The sequence below is a fragment of the Oryzias melastigma genome, linkage group LG1, assembly GCF_002922805.2.
Source record: "Oryzias melastigma strain HK-1 linkage group LG1, ASM292280v2, whole genome shotgun sequence".
Classification (NCBI taxonomy): domain Eukaryota; kingdom Metazoa; phylum Chordata; class Actinopteri; order Beloniformes; family Adrianichthyidae; genus Oryzias; species Oryzias melastigma.
Window position 1 is genome coordinate 22,989,564 of NC_050512.1, and position 11,291 is coordinate 23,000,854.

Consider the following 11,291-nt stretch of genomic DNA (forward strand, 5'->3'; position numbering starts at 1 on the left):
CCCCCCCCCGCCAAAAAAACAAAAAACAAAACAGTTAGCATAATGTTAAAGTAACAGCTACACTCTAAATTAACCTAAAAAACCCCAGTAGTTGCTACACATTTTAAAGATTAAACGATGACTCTTGCTGAAACTATGCGAAGGTTCACAAGTTTCAAAGTGCAAAAAGTTATTTAAAGGATTTTAGCAATTTTCTTTTTTTCCTATAGGTCACATTTTTCTCAATATTTCCAAAACTGTAAAGTTTATGAATACCAAAAGTAGAATTAGTAATGTCCTGAACGAGCTAAAATCATTGAAAGTGGAATTGAGATTTACGTGCCAAAAAACATACAGAAAGGCGCATGAACATAATGAACATAAAAAGATAAAGACGATAGAAAAACAATCGAAAGACAAACTGCAGTTTGCCAGAAATTGATTATTTACGTCTTGATTGATTTTATACATTTTAACCAACAAAATCTTGTTCATATTTGTGGTTTTCAAACAATACTGCATTTGCCTGATCAATTTTCAACACCTATTTATGTTTTACATCCCTAACCGTTATTGCTGTTACTCCCACTACCTGATCGATTTTTTCGATACATGTCTAATATCTTCGACTCTGATATTGCTCACCATTTACGTTGCACTGGTTGGGGTTGTGAGGAGCTATAAGCTAGTAAGAGAGCATGTAAACAAGAGGATGATGGGAAATGAGGGAAGGAATACTCCACGTCAACTCAGAGGTGAGTTTCTACTGAACTCCTGCCGCTCTGCAGAAACTACGTCCTAGAAGGTCTTTTGATTTTGGCTAAAAAATCGCATAATCCTAATTAAAAGACCACTTGCTTTTATAATCGATAAAAGATGACCAGAGAGGGACTTTAACATGACTCTACAGGAAAAATAAAAGATAAAGAAAAAGAAGAGAACAGCACAATTTTCTGATGATAGTTTGTGTTTTTCAGTAAATATAGAATGATACGATGAGTGTGTTTTTGGGTGCATATATACCCTGTAGGTATCAGACACGAGGAAACATTCAGGCATCCCTGGGCCTCTTGTGGGGTCGTCGTTTACCAGATAGGTGTCGGTAGCCTTAAAAAAGAGAGAAAACAATTTTATTAAAATGTCATTTTCCTAATATTGGGATAAACTGAATATGCTGTCAAAATAATATCTAGATTAAATATATTGAAGTTGACGATAAAAGCAGTAAAAAAAAAAAAATGTCATGATGACTTCATTTCCTCACAGAAGAACCATAAATCCCCAGTCTAAGCAGAAATGGGTATGCATGTGTGTAGGTGTGCATTGAGGGAGCTTTATTTGTATTCTAAGTCAAGCAGGCGGGCGGGCGGGCAGGCGGGCAGGCAGGCAGGCAGGGTTCTGGCAGAGCCAGGAGCTGTGAAATAGGCTCTCCTTGCAGTTCTGCCATTGATTGGATCAACCTATCCCACTCTACTTAGCCAAAGGGAGCCCAAATCCCACAGCCGCTGTGACGTCCTGTGAAATCCTATTTCATTTCACAACTTTAACGGATAAAAAAGCATGCACATGCTTGTGCCAGCTCCAAACCCCATGCCATATTCATTTAGTGAACAGGAGCAGAGAGAAAACAGTGGATCTAGCTGCGAGCAAAAATGTTCAAATACACTCGCAGAGTCAACCTCTCAAAAAATATAATTGCTCTTTTTTTTTTTTTTTTTTTTTGCTTTTCTCCACACTCGCACCCATGTGCTCTTTGCCTTGCACACAAACACACGGCCACGCACACGTGCGTGCCACTTACACAGACACATAGACACAAGCCCCATAATAAGAGCCAGACGTTGGCAGACCACACAGCCCTGAGTTGTGGTGAAAACAAAGGCTATTCATATCCTTCGCAATAAGAGGTCTGTACAGCTCACTCTCTGCCTCCCCCCTCTCCCCCAGCTCCCCCTCAGCTTTTTATTACAGATAATCTACACTCACAAACCTCCCATATTTCTGCAATTGTGCGATTTCTAATCATCTTTATTAGTCCATAAACATGTTTTTTTTTCTTTGCCTCCTTTTATTGCGGGGGCCCTTGGCTTCTTGATGGGGCAGCACGGTGCCTATTGTTGAGTCCACATGAAGCCAGGAACAGAATAACACAGGCCTGCTGATAAGGCAGCAAAGCATTGTGGGAATGGAGTAGTTCCTATGATGCACATGCTAATACAGTGGTAAATGCATGCACATGACCAAAAAAACCCAAACTCTGCCATGCCAAATGTCTGCCAGTGAGGCGCTGAATCTGATTGGCTGGCAGCGGGCAAAGATGGCCCAAATCCACGGCACCTGTGCAGGGGTCCACACCAGCCAACCGACAACCAACAAACAGACCATAATGCATCAGGTGTGCTGGAAGCTCCACGATTGGTCGCTCTCGCGCAGAGACAGGGTCAGGTGCACGAGCCGGCCTCGCCTGATTGGTTGAGTCGTGCCCAAAAAGCTGCGGGTGGGAAAGGGCTTTTTTTTTTTTTTTTTTTTCATTGGCTTGCCCTTGCCTCATTCTGCTGGTGAATGGGTGTCTGCATGGCACGAGGACAACTGTGAGGAAGCGTTTGAGAATATCTTTGCGCACCCAGAATCCCCAGCGGTGACAATAACCTGCAACCTAAAGGTCCTAAAGCACGTGTCAAAGTCAGGGCCCGGGGGCCGGATACGGCCCTCCGGGTAATTATATCCGGCCCTGTAGATCATTTTATTCTATTGTTATTAACAGCCCGATGTTATCTTGCGCTTATTTCTAACTTGAATAATTTTGACAAAATATATTTTTATGGAGAGTATAATAATAATATTCCTGCCTTTTTATTATTCATAAGTATGTAAAAAAGTTACATTTTTAAAGTCTTAAAAATTGGCATCCTGCTAGCTTTTTGGATTATTTTGGTATTTACTAATATTTTTTAGGCTGTTTGGGAGTTTAGCTAATATTTCAGCGACATGCTAGCTTTTTTGACAAATTTAGGCTGTTTTGGAGTTAGGCTAATATTTACACGCTAGCTCTTTTTTGGCTAATTTAGGCTTTTTCAGGTTTTTTTTGGCTGTTTTGAAGTTTAGCTATTTTTTCAGGCACATGCTGGCTGTTTTGGCTAACCTATTTTTTTTTTTTGTTTGTTTGTTTTTTTTTTTTGGCTAATTTGGCATTTACCTAATATTTTAGCTGACTGTTAGCTTCAGCGTTTTCAGCTATCAGCTCCAGTGTTTTCAGCTATCACCTTCAGCCTTTTTTACTATCAATTTCAGCATCTGCAGCTATCAGCACTAGTGTCTTCAGTGGCCACATTTAGCTTTACACTAGCATCATTGCAGGTAATGCTATATATCTACCTCATAATTATGTTAAAAAGTTAGGGTTTCAAAGTTTTAACAATTCAATAAATTCAATAAATATCCTGTTCGCCCCACGACCTAAGGTGTGTTTTGGATTTTGACTCCTTGTGCGATTGAGTTTGGCACCTCTGACCTAAAGGATCACTTCCTCTTATTTCTCCTCTAATAAAAGGCAATCTGGAAGTCCTCCTTCAGGAAACAGGTGTTGATGAACCTCAGTCCCATTGTTTAACATGAAGCTAATGAATAGCTAAGCTCTGTACCTGCCACTGGGGAGGCCAGAACATACTGACTCCCTAAAAAAAAGACCCCAAACACTCTCTCCTGCAGCAGTGTATGAATTATATATTGTACTATATATATAGAGCATATGCCCGGCCCATATGGCCAGCCCAGAGCAAAAGAATCTCAAAGCCCTCCTTAATTAACATTTTAGAGGGAAGATTCGCAGGCGGGAGATTTAGTGAGTGACCTATTTTGGAGTCCATCATCGCCCAATGCAAATGTGTTAATTGAGACAGATTTTCCTGCTTCACAAATATGCAGAGATGGGGGAATTTTTCGTGTGTGTGTGTGAGCCATCTGATCTATCTAAGGTAGAGGATCTGTTTTAAGCCGCCTCTCCTGCTTCTGTCACCGACAAAAGACAACACTGCTCTTTCACGTTCTTCCTCCCTGCATCTCCCTTGGCCCGCTCTCTATCCGTCTCTCTCTGGGTGTATGTGTTGGCGACCATATGGCGAAATTCTTTGGAGGTGAGATCTCCGAAACCTGCTCGCACACTTGCACGAGCTCGTGCACACTCCTCCACGGGGCTTTCTTTGTGCGTAAAAAAGCCTCGATGGAGGACTTTGTTCTCGGATGGCTCTATCTTAAAGCTGACGTATGGCAACATATCAATGATCTGCCTCACCAGCTTCACATGAGAAGCAGATTCAAACACACACACAAATAAACGCACCTGGGGGCGGCCCTTGACTGGTTTGGAGAGGGCCATTCATTCTGGATGGCTCACAACTGCCATTTTTCAAAAAGTGTAATTATTATCACCACTATTGTACCCTAAACGCAACACTTTTACCACCGAGGACAAACACTGCCAAGTTTAAGCAACGAGATGAAAATAGGGTGGTAGTGGTTGGGGGGTGGGAGGCAGTCCAAGCAAACCTGCGTGAGATGGCAGCCACTTCAAAGACGCCGGGCCTCACCGGTGATCTGTTCCGCGGTATGAAAGGCAGAAATGGCCAGCGAGTGAGCCCCTGCCAAAGCTACCTTGGGGAGAACTGTTGGAAAAGTACGATTTTTCACACAACCATCTCAGGAGGGGCCAAGAGGGGGGGTGGCGGTGATGGAAACGGGGTAGACAGAAGATGAAAAATGGAAAGGGTGCATTTAAAAAAGTGAGAGTGGGGCTAATTATTTCTCTCCACTTGTGGGTCCTGAAGGCAGAGAGGGGCCAGAAGTACAGCCAAGACGCAGAGTTGAAGATTGCGTTTGGCTAAAGTGTGCAGTTTTATACAATAGTAAAGAGTGGGATTGTGAAAGAGGCACGCTGTGTGAACGGTGAGGCCTAACTCCAGGGGGCAGGGGTATAAAAGTATTTCAGATGACTTAAGCAAAAACACCTCACTCCCCATCAGAATGGAAACTGTGTGTGTGGGGGGGGGCTGGAGTCAAAGGTGAGCTGAGGTGAAGCAGAGCGTCCGATTTAAAAACAACAACAACATAAACTGTCTTCTCAAACAAAACCGATACAATAAAACAAGTTTGAACAGTTGTGCTTTGTGACACGCCCCAAGATTCATGTGCTGGCATCTCGCCTGTCAGCCACTGATCTTGCTCGACAGGATAGGCTATAGACTGTGGCCTCCAGATAATGCCAATTGCGACTCTCTGTGCCATATTTCACTTTCATACCATCCTCTTTTGCTTTGTAACTAAACGCCACGCTCCTTCCAGGTGTCCTCGCGCGCGTTTTTCTCTTCATTTTCATGGCCAACCACACTCACTTAAACGTCTACAAGCACACAAGCGCCAGCTAAGTGCATCAAACAATAAGGTTAGCGCGAGCACAATCAGGCCTTTGTGTCACACAAGGACTGATCCGTGAAGAGATTTTCTTGTGGTTATGGTTCTAATACAACAGAGTTTACCACAAAGACCAGGAAGCTGCGTTACAACACACACACACTGGAGGAGGCTGGGTGCTGAGCTCATTTTAAACAACTCCCTTTGATTGCAACTTTAATGTTACTCTAGAAAATGCAGTAAAAAGCTTTTGGAAAAATGTGCTGCTGTGAAGTTTTTTTTTTTATTTTTTGCTGAATTTGCACTCCAGAACTTTGGTTGGATGAGACTGACTGGGCTCCTAAGCTGCTGTGACAGATTTATTATAAATGTGATCAATAGAGTGAAAAGACTGCAAGATTTTGGGTCAACATGCTAAGAAAGTTGCATTTTATTAAAAAAATCTTCATATTATCTTATCTTAAAATCACAATATCACAATTATTTCTTGATCAAATAGAAAATCACAGATGTAAGGAATTTTGGAAAACTGTGCATCTATGTTTTTGTCTAAAAAATGAAACATAAATGCTCCTATACAGATTTAAAATAAAATGATATTTCTCCTTTTCTTCAGTCCAAAAGATGATAATCCCTTCTTCATATCCAATAAACACAATCTGTCAATAATAACATGCAAAGCAAGAAATCTTTCAACAGGATTCTGCTGACTTTGAGATCCTAAAATATGTAAGCATCAGCTTAAAACTAATCCAAACCAGATCCGGATTCAGATCAGCTGACAAAAATCAAAAGATCAAAACAAATCTGGGTTATAAAAAAAGGTTAGAGGTTAAAGAAGGTGCGGATTATGAATTATTAGATCCAGTCCTATAGATTCTGTTGGATTAAAATAGATAATACGATCCTCATCATCCGATTTTCGGATCAATTTTCAGCTGCGCTCTCTGCACAAGTCGTCTCTGCACTTGCTCTGGTGGTACAAAGAGGGTCTGTGTGTCCTCTCACCTCCCCACCCTCTTGTAGTCGCCATAAAGTGTCATCAGCTACGCAAATGAAGTGCCCATTGATGAAAAAGAGGGAAAAAAAGGTCCTGCGGAAGGTGGAGTGTTTTACAGTAGCGCTGCGCCCTTGAGGATTTTCACAAATTAATTTGGAGATTTGATTACCCTTTTGCGCAAAAAAGATAATATTTTAACCAGATGTGAGAATTATAATTATGTCATCACCAGCAGATTGTTGTTTATTTGTGCAAGAAAAATTGAATATTGGAGCTTTGGTTGTGAACCTGGCAGGTTGAGACGCGCGCGCACACCAACACAGGTGTGGTGCAGCAGCTGTCATCTGTTGCCACGCATGTTCACAAAGTTCTAGTCTACAATAAAAGACTGAAGGGGTAAAAAAGGAATAAAAAAAACTCTGCGGGGACGCACAATTACATCAAATCCCCGTTTTGTTTGTTTTCGCTCCTATACTTCACCCTATAGACGTAACAGAAAGGAACTATTGAGTTACACAGCACGTACCATTATAGCGTGGGGAGATCTGCCAACCCTCTCAATGCCCCATTTTCCTTTAAAAGTTCAGCTTCCAAAAAAGTAAGTGAGGGGGAGAAAGCTCAGAGGAGGAAGACTGGGGTTTCTTCGCTGTTGACGGAAGCAGGGGGAGAAAAAAAGGACCTTTAAACAAGTGGGCCTTAGGCCCAGACAGAAGAAAAGAGGCTCTTTCAAAAGTGGGTCCACTCTGCAAGAGATTGGAGGAAAAGAGGACAGCAGTTCCGAGCCCCTCCGTCTGCCGCTGCTTGGCGTCAGATTGCACCCATGTCCAGCGGGAAGAAGTCAGCGAGACGCGTGCGTCAAAAGTCCCGACGTGCGTCCTTCAGCGGACGAACTTGTCCAGGAGACCCTCAACGACAACCCCCCCGAAAAAAATAAATAATACGACCGAGCTGATGGATGGCAGGAGAGTTGCGACAAAGTAAGTTCTTTTCTACTATATGTATTTTTTACGCGTAATATTTGGAGTCGAGCAGGTTCTGTTTCCAAATGTGTCCAAAAGCAGCAATCTCCCACGCCGCGCGCCCGATCTGTTTTAGCCTCATCTCTCTCTCTCTCCTTCTCTCTCTCTCTCTCTCTCCCTCCCTCTCTCTCTCTCTCTCGCTCGTGCGCACGCACGTAGGATTACACACAAGTGTCTGTGTGCCGGGGTTTGTGGTGGTGGAGGGGGGGCAGACACCCCTGGCCCCCTCGTCGCCTCCTCTTCAAAGCTGATGAGACGAACGCGCCGCAAATCTCCGAGTCGCCGCTCCGGACTCCGGTGCGTAAAAAAAGAAAGCTCCGCGCGCGCTCCGATAGCAGCTCGCTGCCTTTTTCTTCAACCCCCCCTTAAAAAAATCAGCCTCTAAGTTACTCACCTCCCCAGCATGTGCGCACACCAAATAATAGAATTGGGGCAGTTGTTTACAGTACAAGAGAGAGAGGAGGGGGGGATTGGAGCGGCAGCGTGGAAGCGCCGAATTTTGAGGTGAATAATTAATAAAGCGAGCGGCGTGCAGTCTGTCGCGGAGAGCTTGGAGCGGCCAGGGGAGCAGCTGGAGCTTTGGGAGCTTTACAGGAGGAGCAGAGGCTGAATCACGGACTGTGGGGATTAAGGGCTGCTCTGGCTCCCACCTTGCGCCAACATGCGCGGGAGGTTTCAGGGGTGTCACCGAGGCCACGTCCGGCCACGAAGCGGGTCTTGATTGCTGCACAATGTTCCAAACTCAGAGCAAAGATCGGGCAAAGAAAAAGGTCAACATGTTGGTTCAGGGATAAAACAAATACTAAAAAAACTTTCATTTGAATGCCCAAACCCTCACCCTTTTTAAGTTATTTATAATGTCTGATTTATACTTTTTAAATTTGGATTTATTTTTGGAATAAAAGTGAACACGTTTTTTTCATGGCGGATGAGAAAATGTCAATTTTTTTCCTCCACAGTCCATATTTAAACAGTGATGTTTGTCTTTTTATGGACCACCTGTTCTAAGATGAAGCTGCTGTATAGAAACTGCACATTTAATTGTGTTTTTTCAAAAATAAAGGACTTTTTTTCTCCCCTCGCTGATCAGTTGACGTGCGTAATGACGCAGCACGGTTACATGAAACTAAGGTTAAGCTTCAAAAACACAGTATCTGCAGGGAAAAAAAGCCCTTATCGCAAAGAGTTAGACAAAAGTGGTATTGTTTGGTGAAAAGGCCATCCTTAAGGCCGCAGGAACATAATCCAAGAGCACACTTGAACTCATGTTGTTGAAGAAAATAATTTTGCGTAAAATCAATAATTAGAAGGGTGTAAATATCAAACTAAGAGTGAAAAATGAAGCAAAAAAATAGTAAATGGAGTATCTATGTAACAGTTTAATTTAATTTGAGTAAAACACTTTTATGGAGTTTGTCCCTGAACGCATCACCTCACCGCGCAATTTCAGTCAATCTCCCCCTTTTCTCTCCACGTGCCGCTATCCGCCCTCTTTAACATCTGATGACATTCCTGCAATATGACGGTTTATCAATAATGCATTTGCGTTGGCCTCCTCACACATTTGGCCACATGAATTAGTCATCTGAAACAGAATTTCTCTTTTGTTTCAGTATTATTTTTATTATTCACAGAAGCATTAAAATGCAATTGTGGAGAGGGGAAACATATGTGTGTTTAAGCTTTTATTTTTGTTTATCAATTTACAATATAGATCAGACAATATTAAGTTATGAAAAGAAAATAATTAATAATTAAACTAATAAAAAATAACTTTTACAATTTAAAAAAAAGATTTTTATAATATGGAGACAAAGTAAAATTCTCAGACAGAAAAACTAAATTTATTTAATAATAAAACAAAAACAATTATAACATGTTTAGAAAAAACAACAATTAAATTAATTTTTTGGATTAAAAAGGTGGATTTCAATATATAATATTTAACATTTCCCTAAAAAAACATTTTATTTTGAAAATCTATTTTTACTTTGAAGCTGCTGAGTCGCACGTGCCCCACGGCCTGCTTGGAAAAATACCAGTTGATTGGAAAAGCTCCCAAAAAGTGCCCATAAACCCCCCAAGTAAAACCGCAACACCATTTTTACCCCTTAATTCTTAATGAATGTACAAATAAAAGTCAGTGTGCGCGCGCGCGTGGAGACCACATGCAGCACAGCCAACTGTGGTTGCAGAGACGCGAGAGGCCTGACACCTGCTGTGTTCATGCAGTGACAATGAAATCAAATAAAGTCGAATAAAATCGACATGTAAATAAAATAAAAATAACACGAGTTGTTTTTTAATTTCACATAATAAATTTATTTAGAAGGCAGCGGATTTAACAATGATTCCATATAAAATAAAAATAATAAAGTAATTAATAATGCGTGATTAAATTAATTACTAAATAAAAAATTTGACCTCAATTGCTCATAAGAATTAATCTTTTATGCATGCTGAAATATTTAAAAATGTTTGTGCATAACGCAACCGAGAGGAAACTTATTATTTTTATTTTTTTACATTAATGTGGCTTAAATAATAGCTGATAATCCCTCCTTGTGATGCAAGGCACCATATGTTTGTAGCAGTTGACCTCCTTTTCAAAATAAAGCACAATTGATCCCAATAAATTGTTAAAAATTGCCAAATTTGTGCGTCATAATCTAATATTTTTTTGCTCTAAAATAAAAAAAATACCAAATTAAAAGCCTAAAAACTCTTTAAACATGAATAATTCTGTTGTTTTTCTTCCAAATAAATTTGAATCAATTGTTTTTAATAAAAGTGGATGCAAACATTAAATAAAAGGGAGTTAAAAATGATTTTAAATTAAAGTGAGGGCAGTAGTTGGCACAATGCGAGGCCCAATCACGCAGGACAACTTGTAAGCGTCAATTAGGAGAGAAGCCCTCACTGCAGCTCCTTGAACATTTCTGCAGACCACAAAGGCTGCGACTCCACGCTGCTTTAAGACCCCCAAACCTCACAGGGAAACACAACAACATGTTGAGAAATCAGGCTGGCAGAGACCTGGCAACAGACCTTTTTTTCTTCTTTTTCTGAACCCAAAGGGGAACTCTGAAAATCTAAAATAAATATTTGAGTTTTCTTAACATTTGTTAAATTTATTATTTTTATTAAAAAGAGAAAAAAGCTTGGCATGTTTTATTTTGAAGGAAAAAAATCTAAATCAATAAAAAAAGAGCAATTATTAACTAATTATAAGTACATTAATTATAAGGGGGGAAATTACATTTTCTGGCCTGTTAGTTGAAACAAATTCAATTTTCCTCCCTCTTGGTCATTAAGTCAAAATTGCATTTATTAAACTTTATTAGATCATTACTTTTGAAGGCTTATTATCTTTGACACATTTTTGACACAATTTGTGCAAATATTATAGACACTAAATCCAAATATTTTTTCCAAACTGTGAAAGTAAAAGTAGCAATGAATCTGAAAGATTTTATTTAAAAAAAAATAATAATAATGAGGAATTGAATATTGAAATTAAACAAGTAGCTTTTACATTTTTATCACAAATATATTTAAATGTGATGATTTGCTTAAAGACGGCTCAGCAAGAGTCAAACAGACATGAGAAATGCAAACCGGAGGCCTCGTCCTGATGCCAGTCAGTCTCTTAAATCACTTTCTGCTGGCTCTGGACTGCAGCCTGCCGCGCTGCCCGCTGCTGGAGTGCAGCTCTGCAGGAGAAAGTCTGGTTCCCAGCAACACAACAAACACTCTGCACTGCCACCATACATCACACTTGGTGGAACTATTATTTTTCCTTCTTTTTTTTGCTGCCGTTATCCCTCTCCTTGGTGAAAAGTGGCTGAAGGAATTCTGCATCTCCATGCAAAAAAAAAAAAAAAAAA

At 40.6% G+C, this 11,291-nt stretch overlaps 1 protein-coding gene and 1 long non-coding RNA gene across 2 annotated transcripts in view; one reads left to right on the top strand and one right to left on the bottom strand.

Annotated features, from left to right (window-relative positions):
• The window catches only part of LOC112157370 (nuclear factor 1 X-type), a 114,971-nt gene extending 107,928 nt beyond the window's left edge, over window positions 1-7,043 (bottom strand). Inside the window, exons 1-2 of the mRNA XM_024290070.2 lie at window positions 6,912-7,043; window positions 1,003-1,086 (exon numbers count right to left, since the gene is read on the bottom strand). Coding sequence (XP_024145838.1) covers window positions 1,003-1,086; window positions 6,912-6,914 — 87 coding nt within the window. The 5' untranslated portion in view covers window positions 6,915-7,043. The remainder of the gene's footprint in view (window positions 1-1,002; window positions 1,087-6,911) is intronic.
• A 179-nt stretch (window positions 7,044-7,222) lies between these two features.
• The window catches only part of LOC112157374, a 5,940-nt gene continuing 1,871 nt past the window's right edge, over window positions 7,223-11,291 (top strand). Inside the window, exon 1 of the long non-coding RNA XR_002921144.1 lies at window positions 7,223-7,362. This is a non-coding gene — a long non-coding RNA (uncharacterized LOC112157374). The remainder of the gene's footprint in view (window positions 7,363-11,291) is intronic.